Genomic DNA, 22,703 nt, shown 5'->3' with positions numbered 1-22,703 from the left:
ATCTTGTAACTGTTGAATTGTTATCTCCTGGCTCCTTGTTATTTTAAAAAGATCTTTCCTTCCCTGTTCACTAGCTGCAAACTTGTCTTCAAGGTCTGAAAGTCTCTCTTCACTTTCATTGAGACAGTTTTGTCAGCTTTTGATGGAATTTTTGATTTCCTGGATATTTCTTTGAATCTGTTTCATGCATTGTTTCTTATATTGTTCATTCAAGATTTCCATCTTTTTTTTCCGTGCGCCTCAATTTTTTTTAACTATGTCTTCTTTAGATGTGTTCAGCATTTCATTTATTATGTTTATCATTTCTTCTTTTACCTGGGAGATTATTTCTGATCTGAGTTCCTTTACAGCTTTATAGAGTTGTTTCTTTACTTCAACTGCTATCATTTCAGATGTATGGCTTACATTTTCTTCTATATCCATGTTTCCTACGCTTGTTTGGGATAGGTTGAAGTTTTAAGATTGCATTTGCTCTTTCATTTTGTCATTTTCCTGTATTCCCTTGGAGAAGCTTAATGCAAGGTCTCAGTTGCTTCCTAGGTTGAGGATGTCTTTCAGTACTGCAGCGAGTTTCCCCAGTTGAATGGAAGTCATTAGTCAGGCCTTACCAGGTCTCCAGTGGCACTCAAAGTCCCCTCAAATGTGGGGCGTATGCTGGGAAGGTCTTAAGCATACCCCCCCATGTTATGTAAAGCTTCCTGGCTGCTTGGTATTGCTGGGTGGGACTCTACCAGGTTCTGAGTGACATACCAAGGATGAACAGCTATTTGAATTATGCCATGCAGGCCTTCAGCTCATGCCACACAGTGTACCAAAGCTCCACAGCTGCTTGGGGTCACAGGGCCTTCCCAGGTTCCAAGTGATGTGTTGAGGTTGCATGGCTGAATGGGGATCACTGTGCAGGCAATTTCCCCCACCACTTGGTTGTTGGGCGGGGCCTTACCAGACCCCGAAGGACCTACCCAATGGTCCATGGCTGATTTGAGACATTGGGTGGGGCCTTACCAGGTTTTAGGCGAGGTGCCAGGGTTGCATGGCTGGATGGGGTTCACTGTGCAGGCCTTTGGCTCACACCACTGAACATTGATTTTTTTTTTTTAAGAAACACAGTTTGGAGCAGTTACTATCACTGTTTTTTCTTAATTACTGCATGGAGAATTTTGTTTCAAATGATCCTTGGGTTCCTTTAAAATTTTTATGAAAATTAAAATAGATGATAATGATTTTTAAGCTCAGAGGCTCAAATCTACTTTATCAGTCATCTACATTGCAATCTAAAAGACGCATGTCATGGGTAAGATACAGGTAGAAATCAGGCTATCCAGGCTATCTGGATTTATCTGTTGATTTGTGTGGCTTTGTGCAGGCTTCTCATCTTCTCTGAGATGCACTCACCTAAGGCATGGAGCAGGGATCATTCTTGTATGGGTGTCTTGGTGAGGATTTAGTCATCTCCTAAGTAAATGGTTATTATTCTGCTTCAATGTGCCAGGCACCTTCTAGGCACCAAGAACACAAAAGTGAACAGGGTTGGGAAAGTCTTGGCTCTCATGGGCTTGTGTTATGACCATAGAGATAGACAAAGCACAGATGTAGAAGGCAGTGTTAGGTCAAAGTCATGACAATGAGGCAGGGTGAGAGGTCAGTTGCGACAGTAGAGGTGGGGTGATCACAGCAGGCTGCTCTGCGGAGATGAGGTTGGAGCAGCTGGTGGAAGTGGGGAAGTCAGCATAAGGTCTCAGGTGGAGTGTGCCAGGGTGTGGTCCTTGTTCTGGCAAAAGACTCCTGGTGGGAGCAGACATAGTGTTTGAGCAAAATGAAGGGGCCTAAGGTGAGTCAAAGATATGGACTAGATAAAATAAGACCCTATGGGTCACAAAACCAATTTTAGATTTTATTCTTATGTGACAGTCAGAAAATCATCTGGAGCAAAGGAATAATGAATTTGACAAAAATTTAAAATATTCTTCTGGCTGTTGGGTGGTGATAAGATTTTAGAGCAAGAGTAGAAGCCAGAAGAACCACTAGCATTTGCAGTGAGCCAGGAGAGACAGGACAACAGTTGGTCTGGGGGCTTGGGATGGAGATGGTGAGGTGGGATTTGGTGTATTTTTCAAAGTCTAGTCTATAGCATTTGGTGATGGATTGGAAGTGGAATTTGATAGTAAGGGTCAAGGATTGTTACTTCCATGTTTTTGTCTTGAGAAACTGGATTGTAGTTCTGTAAATCAAAATATGGAAGATGGAGAGGAAGGAGATTAAGTGTGGAGGATGGCAGAAAAACTAAGCGTTACCTTATGTCTTGTTAATATTGAGACCCCAACAGCTGTCCATGGGGAAATGTCAGGTAGACTGGCAGGATTGTGATTCTGGAAATCAAGAAGCTGAAAAAAATATGAATTACTTTGCCTTTTGATCAGTTACCTCCCAGGAACAGGGTTTGGGAACCAAATCACATAATTGGGAAATGAAGCTTCCCAATGATTTCAGGTCATTGGGAATCTGTAGCATTACTGTTGTTCCTGTAACATCATGAAAGATACTGCTGTCTGCATCCATGCGGTGGGATAGTAGGGCAGAGGAACATCTTTTGATCCTCAGGAATTGACTCTGAATACTGGTTTTGCAACCCAAGTCCTTCAGAAGCTTGGGCAAGATACTTGACCTTAAGTATCGATTCTCTCACCTTCTAAGTGGGGATATAATTGCTACTATTGGGCTACCATGCAGGCTTGAGAATTTTATTCTGCGCCCATACTTGGTGAGAAGGGTAGACAACAGCTGAAATCCAGACCACACTCGATTCTTCAAGCCTGTGCGTCAACACCTATGTCTTCTTGCAAGGATCACCAGAGAAAATGCATATGAATCACTCAGCAGAGTACTAGAATGAAGTGGGCACCTAGATTTTATATTATTGATTCTATCTTATCTTATACCTGCCTCTCTTTCTGACTGGGGTGCACGACTGTTAATAGCAGTGCACTTGCCCTATCCCAGTAGGTAGAAAGACCTATGATCAGGGCTCATCTCCAGCATTTCTTCTCCATGCTTATGAGCATTCTGCCATTTTTCTGACTTCCGAGAACCTGTTTCTTTTCTGCCTTATTTTTCTTTGTTTAACTTATGTCCCCAGCTCTGACTGCCTGTGTGCTTCACTTATCTACACATGCATGCCTGTCCCTTCTTCTCTGGTCGACCTTGAACTCTGTATCTAGCTCCTCTGGTCCCTAGGCCTCCTGGTCTTCAGTCCTGTATGCATCTCTGTACACTCCTGCCCCAGTCAGGCCTGGGCGGGGCGAATCACATCAGGCTGGTGCATTCTGGCTCCTGGACACTGCAGCCCATTGCCTTAGTTTTGCAGTTCTTTGCTCCATTCTTTATTAGGGAATCTTAAAATAGAGGTTTGGCTGGGAAAAGGGAACCAGTTGCAAGAAGTGGCTCAGGACAGTGGCATATTAGACTTAGGGCTCTCTGACCCTTTTTTGTCCCGGGAGGTTGACGAGAGGATCCGCTGCTACCTTTTAGAGGGTTACGGGCGGGCCTTGCCAGCGGGTGCAAGAACCCAGGCCAGAGCCGACCTTGGCCCCGGGAGTTTGTCTCCAGCACACATGGAGGTCAGCAGCCTGGAATTCCAAGTGCAGGTTGAACACAGCCAATACAAGCCGTTGAAGCTGGGGTGCTGTCCTGTTATTTCATCTAATACTAATTGTCATTATAGTACAACAGGAAAGTGCCTCTAATGAGGTGAGATACCCATAAGTGTACCTGGTGTGGTTAAAAAAAAAAAAAAGAAAACAGTGAATGTTGGATGGCATTTGGCCATCCAACAGAAAGGCAGGGATCTTCAATAGAAGAGCACATCAGCCCTAGTAACAGTATGTAACAAGTTTCAACTTGCTTGGGGCAATCAATCTGAGCACTGGTTGAGAGAAGCAGTGTTTTTAAAGTAGCATAAATGATGGATCATGAACAACGCATTAACATGAAGTTTTGTTTCAAACTGCAAAAAAGTGCTAAAGAAACACATGAAATGTTAAAATTAGTATATGGAGATGCCGCAGTGACCAGAAAGACAGTTAACAAGTGGTTTGAGCGGTTTCGCAAGGGTTGTGAATCTGTTAACGACGAGGAGAGATCTGGACGTCCTTCAACATCCAAAACCCAAGAGAACGTTGAAAGAGTAAGCGAAATGATTCGATTAAACAAACGATTGACGATTAGGAAAATTTCTGAGGATCTGAACATCTCTTATGGTACCGTACAAAGCATTTTAACCACAGATCTGAACATGAGGCGAGTGAGCCTGAAATGTATCCATATACAACCACAGGAGATAGAGCAGTAGGACAGTGTCGGTGGCAACAGGGACAGGGCAGTGTTTCCTTTTCATTTAACTGACTGAGGTAGGTACTATGCTCCCATGTTGCAATGAAGAAATGGTTAGGGAGCTCTGGTTCTCACTGCCTGTGAATAGCTTTGAAGAAGGAGCCTCAGATGTGGAACTTTGTAGCTGTGTGAGTGATGTGATGTCTTGAGGTTTGATTTTATATAGCAGTAGAAAAATATTTAAGTTGAGTAGTCTAGTTTGGAGGGAGCTGTTGGGCGCAGGTGCTCAACATACCATATCCCACCCGGGACTAAGGACCACGCCAGCTTCCGCAATGCGCTACGTCCCTCTCCAAATTAGTCACCCTGTACTCACTTCATATTCACCACAGCTGAGTATATTAGCCAGAGCCCGCGTCTCATTCCAGCCCTTCCTCCTCGTGGCAGCCCTCGTGGCAGCCTGATTGGCTACAGTCAGATATATAAGCCAGAACCCACAGCAATAAAGTTGGCAGTTCCTGTTACCCACCTGAAGCGTTTCCTGTCTCATTGGGGAGCTGCGCCGGTCAACTGGTGGCCCGTATGGTTTTTTTCCCCTCTCTGCAACTTTTGAACTGTTGCCATCCTGTCTGCTGGCATCGCTGATATCGCCTGCTGCCAGGGACTTGAGCAGAGCCTGTTTTTCATAGCCCAGCCACCCAGAGCTAGGCTTTGACCTCACTGTACTTTCTGATCTACCTGCAAGATGTTCTTTGAGAAGGAGGCTTTCTAGTCTCCATGGCAGACCAAAAATGCAGAGGCCTTGTCTCCTGGCCCTCCTGTTGTTGGTCTGCAGAGGAGGCTACTGTGTCTATGGGCCTGTACCTACCGGCGGGGAGACAGCCTGCTTCCCACCATCAGCTTTTGTAAGGGGTCATAATAAACTGTCAATGCAAGATGACAACTCAAGGGTAGGTTCAGTCCTTGATCGATAGGTCAAAACAAGAAGGTAAGGAACAGAGGCAGGTTGGGGAGCAGGGGAAAAGTGTCTGGATCCTGAGGTGCTGTGGTTGGGGGTCAGCTTTCATGTGCATGTCTGGACTTGCCAGAGAAGTCCACTGGATGTTCTTTTTTATGAAGTATTCAAGCCTTTTACCCACTTTTCTATTGGATTATCTATCTCTTATAGGTAGAAATTCTTCATGTATTCTGTACACAATCCTTTTATTGAACATCTGTAGGCAACTATCTTTCCTCTTCATTCACTTGTATGGTGATATTTGATGAACAGATGTTCTTTCTGTTAATGGATTTTCAGAATAATATTATAACATTCATTGGTTGTTTACTGTGTCCTCAATTGACTCACTTAATTTGCACACGAACATAGCTCAAGGTTGGAAAAATAATGCTTAGAGAAGTTGGGAGAATTTTCCAAGTTAGAGAACAGGAAAGGCAAGCTTCATTTCCTTCCTGCTTCATGGCCTGTGATCTGTGGTCTCTGTTGCACCCTAGAAGGTACCAATGGATATCCTAGAGCAGTCCTTAATTCTCACATGTTTTCTTTTGTTTGATTTGGACAGTTTTGTTTCAATTGAATCAGTTGCTCGCTTTTAAAAAATTATTGATTTATGCTTTCATATTTATTGCTTCCTCCCTTCTTGCTTTGGTTGAATTTGCTTTTAGTTTTCTAATAAAAATACAAGCTTAGATTACTAATTCAAAACTTTGTTCTTTTGAAACAAGTGTTGCTATAAATTTCCCTCTGAGCATGACTTCAGCAGCATCTCACAAATTTAATGTTGTTTTAATTTTCACTTAATCAAAACTATTTTCTAATTTCCTTTGTGATTTATTATTTGATCCATGGGTAAGTAAGGTATTACTTGATTTCCAAATATTTAGGGGACTTTCTCCAGATGTCTTTCTCAGTTTTTAGTTTAATTTAGTTGTGGTCAGGAAACAAAATGTTCATTATTAATTCTTTACAATTTGTTGATTTTATAGCTCAGAATATGGTTTATCCTGGTGAATGTGTGTTGAAAAGAATGTTTTCTTTTGTTGCTTGGTAAGAGTACTCTGTAAATATTGATTAGGTTCAGATGATATGTAGTGCATTATATATGCTTGCTGATTCTATGTCTGCTTGTTTTTTACTAACAGAGGAATATTGATGTCTCCACTGGTGGTTCCCAATTTATAATCATTTGACTTGTAGAAACCATACCCTAAAAGTCTAATTGTTACTGTAAAAAAGAGAGGAAAGTAAGGTGGACTAAGGGATATAATCGCAGGTATGTTCGAGAGTGTAGGACGGAAAGTAAGGTGGACTAAGGGATATAATCGCAGGTATGTTCGAGAGTGTAGGACGGAAAACCATATAACTGAGCTCTTGTTGGATCATTGAACGGAACTGTCTCCAATTCCACTGTATGAATGTTCACTTTATATTCTTTAATTTAGTGATATGGACAACTGTTTCTAGGAAGATAATGTGTAGCCTGTTAACTGGTGATTTCGTACTGTATATATTTTTTTCTAGAAATACTGTATTATTTGTACCCTTTTACTGCATTTTTTATGTCCTTTTTTTTCTTTTTCTCTCTTTAAATAAAAAAAAAGTGAGGGAAAGAAAGTGCTCTAAAGGATACAATTGCAAGTGTGTTTAGGGGTGTTAAAGAGATGACCATATTAATGTTTTTGATTGGATCGTTGAACACAAATGTTTGCAGTCTCACTGTTTGAATGTCCACTTTATATGCTTTAATCCTGTGACTTGAACATGTAATCTATTAAATGGGGATTTCTTACTGTTTTTTTTTTTTTGTAGTTCTGTATTATTTGTACCCTTATACTGTTTTGCTTTGTTTTGTTTTTTTCTCTTTTTCCTTTAAAAAAAAAAAAAGAAAGAAACCATACTTTAAATTTTGTTTTTCTCCCTGGCTTGTGGTACGCACTAATATACCTCTTGCAATGCGAGACTGTGGCTAACATAGCTCCAGGCAGACCTACAATCACAGGGTACAGGAGGAATATTCTACAGTTCAATGTGTTGCAAAATTGTGGTATTCAGTAGGCTAGGCATTTTGAATACATTTTCACTTATAACATTTTCAATTTATGATGGATTTATTTGGATATGAACCTGTAATAATCAAGGAGTACCCACTATTTGTACTTCAAGATTTGTCTAGTTTTCCTTCTCATTCTACCAGCTTAGATTGTATATATTTTGAAAATGCATACATACTTTATGCTTATTAGGTCTTCTTAATGAATTGTCCTCTTTATCATTATGTAATGTCCGTCTACATCCCTGGTAATGTCTTTTATTCTTTTTGCCCCAGCTTTCTTTTGATTATTGTTCGCACAGTATATCACTTTTCAGTCTTTAACTTATATTTTAAGTAAGTCTTCATAGTTAAACTGAGTTTCTTGTAAAAAACATCTGGCTCAGTTTTAGGTTCTTTTTCAGTGCCATATTCTCTGCTTTTTAATTGGATAGTTAGACCATTTACACTTAATATAATTATTAATATATTTGTATTTGAATCTATCATGTTTCTGTTTGTTTTCTAATTCTTCCATTGTCAGGTTTTTCTTACTTTGGCTCTTCTTTTGGATAGATTACATTTTTATTCCACTTTATTGCTAATATTTACCTATTTATACATTGTTTTAAGTTATTTTAGTTGTTGCTCTAGGCTTTACAAAATATGACTTTAATATTTCACATTGTACTTATAAATATTATATCATTTCATATATAAGATGAGCACCCTGAGTTTAATTTCCTCCCTTCTTTTTATATTTTCATGTTTGATTTCTACATATATTATACATACCTTAATAAGTTTCTATATTTACTTTAACTAGTATTTCTCAGATTATTTTGCATCCATGCTTCCCTCAAGCACTACTTATAGACGTTTTTCCTAACATTCCCTTTTTTATTATGAAATTCAAATGCTGTAGATATACTGTATATCTGTTTTGTACCTTTTAGAAGGCTATAATAATCAAGTTTTTTGGGCTTTCCAAGGGCCAATTTTAACTCGTTTAGTGGTAAAAATGTCCCCAACTGAGAAATTGTGTTTCATATTCTGAATTATCTTTTAAAGATATTTTTAAAAATCTTTTTTATGTTATTTTTTAGCATTCTAGCACTTTCTAGTTGTATAAATTGAGATTTTCTACTGGGATCATATTTTTTTGCCCAAGGAACTTTTTAAATTAAATTTATTGGTATATTTTAGGTATACATAATGATCACGTTCATCACAAGGAATTTTTGCCTGTACATTATACAACTTGATTTATTTCCCCTATTCCTCTACCTGCCTTTCAACTGAAGGAATTTTTTTTTTTTACTATTTCTTATAGTCCAGATTTCCTGATAATGGATTCTTTTAGCTTTCACTTGATGGAATTAATATTTATTTTTAATTCATTTTTGAAATATATTTTCTTTATGGATAGCATTGTAGATTAATAGTGTTTTCTTCTTTCCATGCTTTAAGGTTGTAACTTTGTTAGCATCCAGCTTGTATAGTTTCTGCCAAAGAATTACCTAGAAAATCTGTGTTCCTTGGTATTTAATATGCTCCTTACTCAGCTTGTTTAAGTATTTTTCTTTTGCTATCTCTGGTTTTCATAAATTTGACTATAATGTGTGTCGGTAAATGGATTTTTATTTTTGTTTTTGCACTTATGATACCTGGAATTCCCTGAACGTCTTTGATTTGTGTATACCTTCAGTGAGGACAGCTACTACTTCATGCTTCATTATTTTTAGAAAATTCTTAGCCATAATACATTCAAATAGTCCTGCTTTCTTCTCTCATTTATCTTTCTGGGGCAAACTGCATGTGTGACAGACGTTTTGATACAGGCTTGATCGCTAGATTTTCATTCTTCACTCTGTTCTCTTCTGTAGTAGATTCAATCCTTTGTAGTACATTCTTCTTGAACATATTGATTATAGCTATTTTAGATTCCTTTTCCGGTCGTTTTAACATGCAAATGAACTTTGGTTTTGTTGGTACCTTACATCTTAACAATGGGATTTTAAAAAATGTGTCATTTAGTGCTTTTACTGGATACCAGACATTGTGTATGAAGGGAAGTTACAATGGAAACTGAGATAAATAGCATTTATACCAGGAAATAACCATGTATCTTTCATCAGGCCACTAGCAAGGAGAGGTGAGTCAATCTAGTGGAGAGTGGCTGGTTTTGAATTCTATCACTGTGCAGAGTCTCTTTCTGTAATGGCTACTACTACTTGGTGCTTTGTATGAGCTCTGGCATTCTGACAATTTGGTCTCCATGATCCCTTTATGCACACAGTTTTCAGCAGTTCTTTCAGGAAGCTCTACACGCTGTTACCTCTTATTATTCAGGGGTAACTTCTGCATGGGAACACACTGGTGGGATAATGGGGGCCTGGCTCGCTAGCCTGTTCTCAGTCCTCAGCAGACTTTGTGTACATTTCTGTCCTCCTCTTAACCCTCATACTCAACTCTGTCTTTTATTTGTGAGGATTCTTGCTGGGGGAGTTTCTTGCTCCTCCTCAGTGGTAAATGACTTGTAATTGTGCAGGACCCAGTGCCCAAGATAATTTAGAATCCTGCCTTTCATAAAGACAATTGGCTTCCAATGCAACCACTCCTCTCACCCCAACCCCTGGGATTTGAAGCAGTGAATGTTTACCTATATCCTAAGGTCAAGTCCCTTGCCTTAATTGTTGAAAACTTCTGATTTGAAGGAGAGATGGCCTTGCCTGGGAAGTGGATGAGTTTCCCAGGCTGTATGTAGCTAAGGGGACTTTCTCTTTGGTCTCCTCCCTGTTCTCCTGTTACCTTCTTCAAGAGCACCGCAATAGTAGTCTTGTGGGTGGGTGTGAACTGCTTTGGTCATGCTAATTTGTGCTCCCTCTTTCTAAATTTTTTAAATGGCTTTAAAAAAAACTGTTCTGGTTATGTTGTGTTTTCTCAAGCTCTTTCAAATGTAAAACTCTTCACAGGTCTCATATTTTATTGAATAGGTTGTAGTTATGTTCTTTAACTCGTTTTTTTTTTTGGTACTGGGGATCAAACTCATGACCTTGTGCTTGCCAGGCAGGTGCTTGTGCCACTAAGCAAACCCTTGGCCTAGGTGGTACTTTTTAAAAAACTCATTGCTTTCAACTCCAGCTAATGGGCTCAAGAAAAGTAATGATTTCAGGTCATTTAGATTTTTGTTGTGACGCAATTGTACTCTCTTGCAATTGTCTAAGTCTTGAGTGGAAGCCAAGCCCCAAGAGTGGGTTAGTAAATTCTGTTTGTTGTTGTTCTTATTGTATACTTCTTCCTTCCCATTTTTCACCGAGTTTTGTTACAGGCCCCTGAGAAATGAAATGTATTAGAGAACTATAATAAATATTATATAAAGGGAAATTGTTTCTTAGGGACTTATGTATTTTTTTAACTATAAACAGGATGAAAAGATATATATAGGCAAATTTTCTTTTAAAAATAAATCCCTTTATCTTATAATTTATAAACAAAATAAAGAATTTTAAAATGTAGATAGAAATACACAAAGTGACCTCAACAAGATGGCGGAGTAAAAGATACCCTCTTTTTCATAAAGCACTGGTATAATAACCATCCACCAAAAATGTATCTTTGTACAGGTAATAGGCTGCAGCAAGTTGGTAAAGTTTGAACCCAAGTTTGAACCCCTTGCCTTGGAAAGGCAGGCTCATGTCCCTCAGTGTAACTCACAGGTCTGTGCCCCTGTTAGAAGACTGATCGATCGGGCCTAGAAGCAGCCTCACACACCTATGGATTCAGGCATAGTTTTCTTTCCACTCACAGATGCAGAGTAGCCCTACTTACGGGAAGTGTGCATTTACCCTACAGGGGCCTCATCACTTTCGGTGCTGGTGAAATACCCATTGCCATAGACTGGGGGATCTGATCACAGTTTCAACTGCTGACCTACAGACCTACAAGCAATCCCATCTGTTCTTAGAACCCATAAGCAGTCTCACCTGCACTGGGATCCCAACATCAGGCCTGCTCATACGTAGAATAGTAGCCCAATCCACTCCAGGATCATGGCAGCAGGCCCACCTGCCCATAAATTCTCACTCTAGGCCTGCCCTCAGTCCAGGACAGTAGCTTCATCTTTGGATCCCTGTCTTATGTCTGGCAATAGACTGCTGCCTGGCTCATCTAGAGACTGTGGCAGCCAACCCAAATCTCTTACCGGCCTACTTATGGTGATCTTTAACAGATGTAACTAGTCAGTACGAAGTGGAAGAAGTGACATTTCCTCATATGCGTGGACTGCAACTCAAGGCTAGCAGGAAACATACAAACATAATGTTACCAAAGGAACCAGTAACTGACTCTAAAGAAATTGAGATCCACAATCTGCTTATAGATAATTAAAAACAATAATCCTAAAGAGTCTCTGTGAGCTTAGTACGAAACACAGATGGATAATTTAAAATTGAAATCAAAACCAGGAGTCTAACAGGTAAAGTGAGAAATTCAGCAGGGAAATAGAAGTCATAAAAAAGAACTAAACTGAAGTCTTGGAGTATATTGATAGAGCTAACAAAATATTCAATAGAGAGCTTTAGATCAGACAAGCAGAAGAATTAATGAATTTAAAGACAAGTCATGTGAAATTGCCTAGTCAGAGGAACAAAAACAAACATACAAAACAAAATAAAAACTAAAAAAGAAAACAAGCATAAAGGAAATATGGAAGGAAGAAAAGAGTAGGGAGTGGCCTAAGGGATTTACGGAGCATCACTAAGTACACTAATGTATGCATCATAAGAATTTTAGAAGGAAGAGGCAGAATAAATAGGCTTATTTAAAGAAATAATGGCTGAAAAATTCCAAAATTATAGGAGGGACATGTATATCTTGATTCATTAACCCCAGGAGACCCAAAGAAATTGACCCCAAATAAGTTAACACCAAGTCACCTTACAACTAAATTTTTTAAAATCAAGGAAAGAATTTCAAAAGTAGCAGAAAAAGTATGACTTTTCTGTCATATAGAGTCCACCAAAAAACATATATATATGCACTTCAGGAAAAGAAAAATAGCATGATGTTTTTTCAACGGGTAGTCTTATCTTCGTATGGGGGATCCTAGAGGATGTCATATATCACGGAAAACCCACTATACTGCCAGCCCTTGGAGAAGAAATTGAAAATGCATATGTAGTGATCTCGATCACCAGACAGCAGTTCACCATACTAATACATGTCTGGAAGTGAATGGCCCCCATCTTGAGGACCTCTTGTACCTGTAGAGGCCAGAAGTAACTTGTATTAATCTCATGATGTCTCAAATTTAATATTAAAATACTTATGCAAGTTTTTCTGTCCAGAAGTGTGTATGCATTTTACTGATGGACTCTGTGTAAGGAACACTTACAAGGTGGCTTTCTCCTTGGAATCCAGGAAAAGGCAGGATGGAATATTTGAAGTATTACAGAACTACCAACCAATAATAACTCTCTCTGCTTCAAAGAATAAATCAGAGGGAAATTTGGAAATATCTCAAGACTATTGAAAGTAAAAGCACAACATATTAAAATTTATAAGATACAATAAAAACCATGCTAGAAGAGAACTTTATAATGATAAGCACCTACATTTGAAAAGAAAAATTTCAAGTTGACAACATACCTGAACATCACAAGGAACTAGATGCAGAAGAGAAGTAATTACAAATTTAGCAGAAGAAGGGACATGATAAAAACTAGGGCAGAAATAAATGATATCATTCATTAGAAAAATAGTATGAAGTATCAAAAAATTGAGATTATTTTCAAGATGAATAACAATAAATCTTTATATCAGTTAATAAAAAAAGAAGATTCAAAGTCATAAACAAAACAACTGATGTCACAGTAATCAAAAGGACTGTAAGTTACTCTAATGAACAAATACCCACAAATAAATTGAAAATCTAGAAAAAATAGGCAATAGCCTAGAAACATACAATATCAAAAGAGTGAATGAAGAAGAAATGTGAAATCTGAGCAGAGCAATAACAAGAAGGAGATTGAAGGAGTAGTAAAAATCTCCTAGGAAAGAAAAACCCACAGCAGATAGTTTCACGGATCAATTATTTCAAACATTCAGAGAAGAATTAATATCAATCCTTTTAAAACTCTTTTAAAAAATAGAAAAAGAGCAAACTTTCAAACTCTTCTGAAGGCCAGCATTGTTCTGTTAGCAAAGTCCAACCGAGATATCTTAAAGAAAGAAATATAAAGGACAATGTTCTTGGGGAACATAGTTGCAAAAGCCTTTAACAAAATACGCCAAGTTCAAAACAGTACTAAAGTGATTGTACACTATGATCAGGTAGGATTTTATTCTACATCATGAGGATAGTTCAACATATATGGATCAATCCATGTGATGCACCACATTAAAAGAATAAAGATAAAAAATATACTATCATCTCAACAGAAGCAGAAAAACTTCTAACAAATTTTAACACTATTTCATGATAAAAAAAATCAACAAACTAGATATAGAAAGAACTTATCACAGCACAATAAAAACTATTCATGAAATTCAGAGGACAGCAGCACATTCAATAGTGAAAACCTAAAAATTTTCTAAGTTCTAAAATAAGATAAATATATTCACTTTTGCATCTCCTAATCAACATTGCACTAGAAATCCTAGTTAGTATAATTAGAAAAAAAGAATTAGTTGGCATCCAAATTGGAAAAAAATAAATTAATTAAATTTCTAGCAGATATAGTGATGCATGCCTATAGTCCCAGAACTTGGGAGGCTGAGGCAAGAGGATCACTGTGAGTTCGAGGTAAGCCTGGGCTACAAAGTGAGTTTAAGGCCAGCCTGAATTGCATAGTGGGGCCCTGTCTCAAAAAGATAAAAAAAAATTTTTTTCAGATGACATGATCTCAAGCATTGAAAATCCTTAGTATTCCACCAAGAAATCCCGTTATAACTACTATGCAATTTTAGTAGTTTTAAGTTATCAAAATAAAAAATTAGTTGTACTTTTTGTATCAACAATGACATATATGAAAATAAAATTAATTTTAAAAGTCTCATTTGTAATAAAAGCAAAAGGAATAAAGTGTCTAGAAATAAACTTAAACCAAAGAAGTGAAAGATGCATGGTAACTGTAAAATTTTAATGAAAATAGACCAAATAAGTGGGAGGACATCTTGTATTTATGGGTTAGAAGAATTAATATTGTTTAAATGTCTGTACTACTTACTGTTCCATAAGTAATAATGGGAAAGTGCATACATCCAAATTGGAAAAAAATAAATTAATTAAATTTCTAACAGATATAGTGATGCATGCATATAGTCCCAGAACTTGGGAATAATATTGAACCCTAATCTTACACCATAGAAAAAAATGACTTCCAAGTGGATTAAAGACTTAAATGTAAAACCTGAGAAGGAAAGAAATAAATGAAATTGAGAATGGCATCCTTAGAATAAAACTTAGAGGAAAAGCTTGTCATGCTGGCTTCCTGACATGTACTGAACTGATATTGGATTCCATAGTGATTCATTTTATTTTATTTTAAAGATAGTAAAATCCATCAAAACAAAACAGAACAAAGTCCATCAAAAGAAAGCAGCAAAATTGGTACAGAACTTCACAGCAGGACACTAGGAAAATAACAATAGCTACCATAGTATATTTTGTTATCTTCACAGTAGTTGTCCATTCCATCAGACGTCGCAAAATCAAAGCAAAAGCAAAACAGAATAAAACCAATCAAAACAGAATATTGAATAGAACAAAACAATCAGAACAAAGCAAAACAGAACAATGTTGAAAGACAAGATAGAAGGAAATGCCCCACATTTGCTATACTGCACACTGTTATCCTCCCAAGAGATGCTCAGACTTCTGGCCCCAGGCCTGCAAAATCGACCAAACAATATATCCAGTTTGTTGCTTTAGGTACCTTAGTTGCTGCCCTTGGACCAACTGGTTGCTTGGTGGAAGTGTGGGGCGTGGGGGTGGGCAAGGCTTGATTCTCAGCCCCTATGCCCACGGGAGGTGCTGACTTTTCTCTTCCTGGAGGCCACATGGCTTGCATGGCTTATCAGCCTGCAGTGATTTCTTGGATGTGACGTGATATGCATAGAGAACAAAAGCAAAAATAGACAAGTGGGATTATATCATACTGAAAAGCTACATTCTACACAGTAAAGAAAACTAAATGAAACGCAACCTAACAAATGAAAGAAAATACATGTAAACCATGTATCTAGCAAAAGATTTATTATGGATTAAAAACTGGTAGTCAACTTAACCTTACCTGAACTAAATCGGCATGGTGCTAAGTGTAGATGGCCTGCTTGAGGAAAGTTGCCAGCATAAAAGGTGATGTGGAGAGGAAGAGTGAGGTGTAGCGAGTTCTCCTCAGTGTTGCTGTTGTTTGGAGTCACTGGTTTTCCTGGAGAAGCTTGTCATGGCTAGGTTCCCAGATATGAACTCAGCCATTATCATTGGAGGAGCCTGAGACCTTGTTGTTGAGAACGGCTGTGGTTTACTTTGGGAGAGGGCTGGTCCTTATGTTGAATATCACTTCCTGGATCTGGAGGGGAAGATGTGTGCTGTTTAATCTCCAGGAAAAGCTTGTTATGCTGGCTTCCTGACATGTACTCAACTGTTCTCATCATCAGAGGAGCTCAGGAGCTCATTGTCACTGGGGTACTTTTCAGGGGAGCTCTGGTTCTTATTTTGAGTATCACTTCTTGGCTCCAGTACAGAACCCTCAGCCTGCTAGCACAGATCCTTCACCTCACTGGCGCAGACTTTATAGCTTCCACCACACTGACCTTTGGGCTTTCCCAGCACAGATCTATGAAACAGACTTTCATGAGTCATTGTCGTGAGCTCTAGGCCTCCAGTTGGGCTCATGGGAGGCATTGTCACGGACTCTAGGTCTTCAGCTGGACTCATGCAGGACACTGCTATGGGATCCAGGCCCTCAGCTGGGTTTTCCAGATCTTTAGTGTTGTGGACAGATTTCCTATACTCTTTTGTTTAAATGCAACTCTGGGTGACCATCATAAGATAATATTATAAATTCTGTGCCATGTATGTAATTGTTTTCCTTGAAACTCCTGACTACAAGATTCATATTCAAAAATAGAAGAAACTCCTGCAACCCAATTGTAAAACCAACAAGAACAACAAAACCTCCCACAATCTACCTGATTGAAAATTGGCAAAGGACCTGAAAAGACATGAATCAAGGACTAGCCTAATTCCTAATCTCCTAAAATGAGTTATGGTGAAGGCTTAAATAAAGAAGTCAATGTAATATGTTTTAGGGGAAGTCCAGGAAGGTCAAAACTCTTTAGGAACTAAGAGAAATACTTTCAATACTTATTGGGTTTTCAAATGAAGAAAAGGGATGGCTGAGATAAGGTTGGAAACTTAAGCAGAATCTTGAGAGGTCTAGATAAAGACTTCCCCCAGCAGTAATGTTTGTCAGTTTAGAGAACTGTCCTATTTCTCAGGTTGACATTTACAGCAGGACCCAAATGGCTGCAGTTTCAGTTTTATTTTAAAAATTGGAGTGAGAGCCGGTGTCCTCAGATGTGGGTTTATCTTGCCCTCTGAGATGTCACAGTGTCATGGACCAATACAGGGGTTTACTGTGACAATTGGCATGGAGAGTTGCACTTACTGCATGCTTTGAGCAAGTTGCCTAGGCCTGCGACAGACCCAAAAGTAAATACAGAAAGTCAATTGATTAATTTTGAATCCTGCTCAGAGTCACTGTGTAGTGGTCTTCATCAGACGTGTCATCAAAGAAGACGTACAACAGGCCAACAAGTCTATGAAAAGGTGTTTAACATCACCAGTCATCAGAAATACACCAAGCAAAACCACAGTGAGATGTCATTTCACATTTGTTGAAAGAGCTGTTATCTAAAACCAAAGGAAAACAAGCATTATTGCTCTTTGATTCAACAATCCCACTTCTGGATACATATATAGAGAAAATGAAGTCAGAATACTGAAGAGATCTGTGCTCTCCCATGTGTATGGCCTCATTATTCACACTGGCAAAAGTCTGGAAGTAACCCAAGCATCCAAACGATACACAGATAAGCAAAACATGGTACCTGCATACAGTGAGATAATATTCAGCCTTACAAGAAAAGGAAGTCTTGCCATTTGTAGTGTTTCACTAGGTGAAATATGCCAGGCACAGGGGACAAACCCAACATGATACTACTTTTATGAGGAATTAAAATTTATCAAGTACATAGGGCCAGAGAGCAGAATCATGGTTATCATGGCTTTCAAGGAGAGGGAAATGAGGAGTTGTCAGTCTAAGAATGTAAAGTTTAAATGTTCAAGAACTAGAGTTCTATTGCACAACATAGATCCTATAGCTAACAGTACTGTATTATATAACTAAAATTGCCAAGAAGGCAGATCTTAAGATGCAAAACAAAATTTTTTTTTTAAAAAGGAGCTGGGCAGAAGAAAACTTGAAAGCAATGGATATGTTTCTGGACTGATTGGGGGTGATGTTCTTGTGGGTCTATATTTCTCCCAATCTCATCAAGTCCTAGAAGCTAACTAAGGTCAGCATTTTATATGTAAGTCGACCTCAGTAAATCAGCTTACTTTTCTGGAGGTTGAGTTCTGTGGTGTCCATGAAATAGTAATGCATTATTCATGTTTGGTAAAGATGCCAACACTTGTGTTATATTTTTAGTTTGCTCTTAGGGCTGTATTCCTGTCTCACATGAACACCAGACAGGTGTGCATATGTGCTTCCAGTGCAATGCACTTTACTTAAGAAAACACCATTTGTTGGTTCTTTGTGTGGAGCCCTTCTCCCCCACGAAACTTCCATCCTTTGTACTAACTTCAAGAAAGGATGAAGGTCCTCACCCCTTTTTAGTCATGGGGCAATCAGAAGTAAGGACAAGATGTAATGTTCTTAATATATGTTTGATTTTTCTTCTTCAGAAAGTATTTTGGAGAAAAAATTGGACTCTACTTTGCCTGGCTGGGATTGTATACATCATTTCTCATCCCATCTTCTGTAATTGGGGTCATCGTGTTTCTGTATGGTTGTGCAACAATTGAAGAAGATATCCCCAGGTAAGTCAGTTTTAAAGCAAAAGCCTAGGTTCCTGTATGCTCATGTTTTGAGTTTTGTGCCAGTTACAAGTCCATCTTACATGTCTCCTTCTAAAGTCCTGGCTCTATCTCCTCCTTTTTTTAAAAAGATGTTTTTAGTACATGGTTATGGTACATAGTAGTCACACTGATACTGGGGAATTGATACATGCACGCAACACATCTTAATGTTTTTACTTCCATCCTACCCATCTCTTGGTCTCCTTCCAACTTGCAAAGTTCTGTCTCCTTGTTTTCTATGATGTATCTATTATTGGGCTATTAAAATGACATACTTTGGGTTTCTTGTATGAAAAAGACCTTGTGATATTAAAGCTCATGTGTCATTTCTTCCACTAAATATTACAGTGTCAAAGTGCATCCATTTTTCCTACAAATAGCTCAAGTTTATCTTTGTTTATGGAAGAGTAGTGCTCTATTGTGCATAACTACCATGTTTTCACTACCATCGGTTGATGGGCAATGCATGACTTCCCTCCAGAGATAGATCTGGGAACTACAGATTCTAGGAATGGCTTTACAGCTCTACTGGGTGTGGTTTGCTTCCTTTCTTAGCTGGACTTTTTTCAGAGCCAGTGTCTGATGGGGGCAGGAGGTAAAACCTGTTAGAAAAACATCAAGCCAGACAAATGATTTTTTCCTTTATTTCATGAATTTTTAAAAAAATGAAAACCAAGGTATGGTATACAGAATGGCTTCAGGTAGAAGTCAAATGTCTAGGTGGTCAAACACTGTTACAATTAGATGCTGTGAGAAGCAGGTGGTTCTGAATTGAGAAGGGTTCAGTCTGTGGCTGCAGAAATCAGAAAATGTGGAAAGTGGTAGGTCTCCTGGTGGGGTTCTTGGCAAGCCCAGAGACAGAACAAAGGCCAGCCTTTATGGAAGAGAGAGGCTGCAAAGAAAATAAACTCTTAAAAATAGTATCCTTTTGTACAGATGACATTACACATTAGCTGTGCACTGGACAGTTCACTCCCTGAGTCTTAGTTTCCTGGCTACAAAGTGGGAATCATAATGCCTACCTCATGGTGTTCTGGGGATTAAAGGAGGCAGCATCTGGCATATAACAGAGGATTAATAAATGATTTCTGCATGAATCAAAATATATGGACAGAGTACAAGGGCCAAAAAGATGCTTGGCTAAAATTTAGAGTTGAAATCTCTTGCTATCTTCCAAACTGTCCTTGCTAACTATTGGTGCTTAATGTATTTTAATACTCTTTTGGTTACAAGATATAGAAATGTAACTTTAACTAGATGGAGTGAAGAAGAATTCATTGGAAGAGTTTCCCAGCATGCTCAGTGCAGGCACATGGTTGTCTTAGTAAACACTAGAATAGGGGCTTTTCTTTAACCTCTGGTCTCTTGTCTCAGCTCTTCTCCATTTGAATGTAAACAGTGTGCTTGATAGCTTGTGCGTGGGATGTCCGAGAGTTTTCAGCTCAAAAGAGAAGTGTCCCATTAGCTCAGTATGGCATAGATCGATGTCTTAGAACAATGATGACAGAGGGACACAATCAGTCTGTCACAGCATGCTAGTGCTTCAGTGACCAGGTAGATGAGGATATCAGAGAGACTGGGGGTGTCCACTATGGACAGAGGAGGATAGTTGTGAGAGGGTGTGTGTCCACTATGGATGGAAGAGTATAGTGGTGATGCAATGGCCCTCCTGAAGAAATGGCCAAGAGCTGTACTTTTTGAGGAAAAGGTATCCTTCAGTGAGCAGGAGGGAGGTAGTGTATCTTGCCAAGTTTACAGAAATGGTCTTGTGAAGCAGATAAGCTGGAGATGACCCTGTTAATATGTAGCATAAAGCTTAGTAACTTGCTGTAAGAGACAAGAGCATGGATACTTCAATGTATCTCATCATCTGTTCTGGATTGGAAATTCTGGAGTTTAGGCACAGGGGATTCAGTGCTAGGGTTCTGCCTTCTGCCCATCTAGCACGAGGGCAGAAGAAATGTTACTTAGGAAATACTACTTAGGAAATGCCTACCTAAGCCAGGCATGGTGCTAGCTGGCTTTTATGTATTGGTTTCTTTGATCTTACAAGAGATCAACATTGTAAACTCTATAGGATAAATATTATTATTTCCGCTTAGACATGGACTCGTGACCATGTCCAATAGCTTACATTTGTTAGGGCTGAGAGGTAAGTGAGCTCTACTGCCTCGTGCTCTGAAGCCTTTGCCTTTTCCAAATGGCAATGAGGTTTTTCAGATGTACAAATTCTTGCTGGCCATCTAGTACTTTGGCCTGGGCTTGTCTGGGTACATTCTCAGGAAACATGACTCGTGTGTTTTCCCTCCTTAGTTGTGATCCCTAGCAATCTGACTTCAGCTTGATCAAAACAGGAAAACTCAGCTGGCCAGAGTGGTGTACACCATCACCTAGGGTCCTAGGAGGCTGAGGCATGAGGATTAAAAGTTTGAGTCCAATTTGTGCAATTTAGAGAAACCTTGTCTCAAAACAAATAAAAGGAGTTTGGGGGTGTAGCTAAGCGTGGAGGTCCTGAGTTCCTTCCTAGAGCTCCTGGGATGGAGATGTTCATGTGCGAGTCCACATCAAGAGGACTGTGAACTGCTGTCAATGTGGGGGTACATGTGGCAGCAACCGCTGTGCCTGCAAATGGCCATGGTTTGCACATGCTGCCCAGGTGTCAGTCTATACAGAGGCACGCACACCACGCATTCCCCACACTCAGATGTGTGGAGGGATACACAGACTGAAGGGGCAATTGTCACCCTCACGGATATGTCACAGTGTTAGAGAAGGGTGCATTCTCCACCTATGGAAAAAAACCCGCTGGCAGGTTGGGGGATCAGTTCAATAATTTTTTTGATGAACTAGAGTATGTTATAGTAGAGGAAATGAAACATCAGAAATCATTAAAAGGAGGAAGGAGGAATGTTTGATGGGAGGTATTATGGTATGTTTGTGAGGTGAGGGTATCTATGGATTCACAAGCTGAAATCTGATGCAAAATTGTTACAAATTTTATGGAAAAAAGATAAAACAGAATTTCATAACAAAATAATAGGAGAATAACAATAGTTAATGCATTACACATTGTCATCTTCAAAGTAGTTACTCAGAGAGCAAGATAATGGCCATAAAAAATTCTCCAATCGGTATTAGCACAGACCTTCCTTTTCAGTGAACCGTGAGACACTATTTGATAGCTGCCTTGTATTTTTCTCCCTTTTTCTTTATTTCCTTTCCCCTTTCCTCTCCTAGTTCCTTTTTCCTTTTAAACAATTGCTTCCCACTTCACAAAATCTGTTGTACATTTTAGACCTTATTTTATTCCTTCAGAAAATTTCTCACATCAGGGAGACAATATGATGTTTACACATGTGAGTCTGATTTATTTCTCTTATGATTATGGTCTCCAGTTACATTTATTTAGTTATAAAAGTCTCAAGTATATCCTTTTTTATGGCGGAATAGTATTTCATTATATAAAGGTACTATATCTTTCTTATTATGCTTTGGCTGATGGGTATTTGGGTTCCTTTCAAGATTTAGCTATTACAAATTGTGTTGCTATTAACATGGGTACACATATATTGCTGTGGTTTGATGTTTTCAATTCTTCTGCGAAGATACCCAGGAGGGGAATAGCTGGATTGAATGAACTTCCAGTCCTAGCTTTTTGAGGATTCTCCATACTGATTTCTGCAGTGCTTGCACCAGTCTGTACTCCCACCAACAGTGGAGAAGGGTTCCTTTTTCCCTACAGCCCCTCCAGCATTAGTTATTGATTGATATCTTTTCTTTTCTTTTCTACCTTCCTTCCTTTCTTTCCTTCTGTTTTTTTTTTTTTTTTTTTTTTTTTTTTTTGTACCAGGGATCGAACTCATGACCTCGTGCTTGTCAGGCAGGTGCTTACTGGCTGAGCTAAATCGCCGGCCCTATTGGTTGATTTCTTGATGAAAGGCATTCTTTCTGGAGTGAGATGGAATCACAGTATTGTTTTAATTTACATCTCTTGATGACCAGTGATGTTGAACATTTTTTCATGTATTTATTTGCCATTTGTATTTCTTTACCTGAGAACTGTGTTGTGTTCACCTCAGATGCCCATTTTTGGAGAGGGTTTTTGAATTTTGAGATATGAGTTCTTTCAGTTCTTTGTATGTTCTAGATGTAAGTCCTTTGTCTGAGGTAAGACTGGCTAAAAATTTCTCCTACTC

The 22,703-nt window shown here is 38.7% G+C and overlaps 1 protein-coding gene across 5 annotated transcripts in view; it reads left to right on the top strand.

The window, feature by feature from the left end:
- The window catches only part of Ano2 (anoctamin 2), a 345,087-nt gene that overhangs the window by 151,610 nt on the left and 170,774 nt on the right, over positions 1–22,703 (top strand). For all 5 annotated transcript variants that reach the window (XM_063237730.1, XM_063237729.1, XM_063237731.1 and 2 more), the window contains one exon: positions 18,334–18,468. In XM_063237730.1, the coding sequence (XP_063093800.1) occupies positions 18,334–18,468 (135 nt within the window). The remainder of the gene's footprint in view (positions 1–18,333; positions 18,469–22,703) is intronic.

The sequence above is a fragment of the Cavia porcellus genome, unplaced genomic scaffold (genome assembly GCF_034190915.1).
Source record: "Cavia porcellus strain 051 isolate PalLab524CR breed Dunkin Hartley unplaced genomic scaffold, mCavPor4.1 scaffold_27, whole genome shotgun sequence".
Lineage (NCBI taxonomy): Eukaryota > Metazoa > Chordata > Mammalia > Rodentia > Caviidae > Cavia > Cavia porcellus.
The sequence above is the reverse complement of the archived record's forward strand: the minus strand, read 5'-3'. Positions and strand labels throughout refer to the sequence as shown.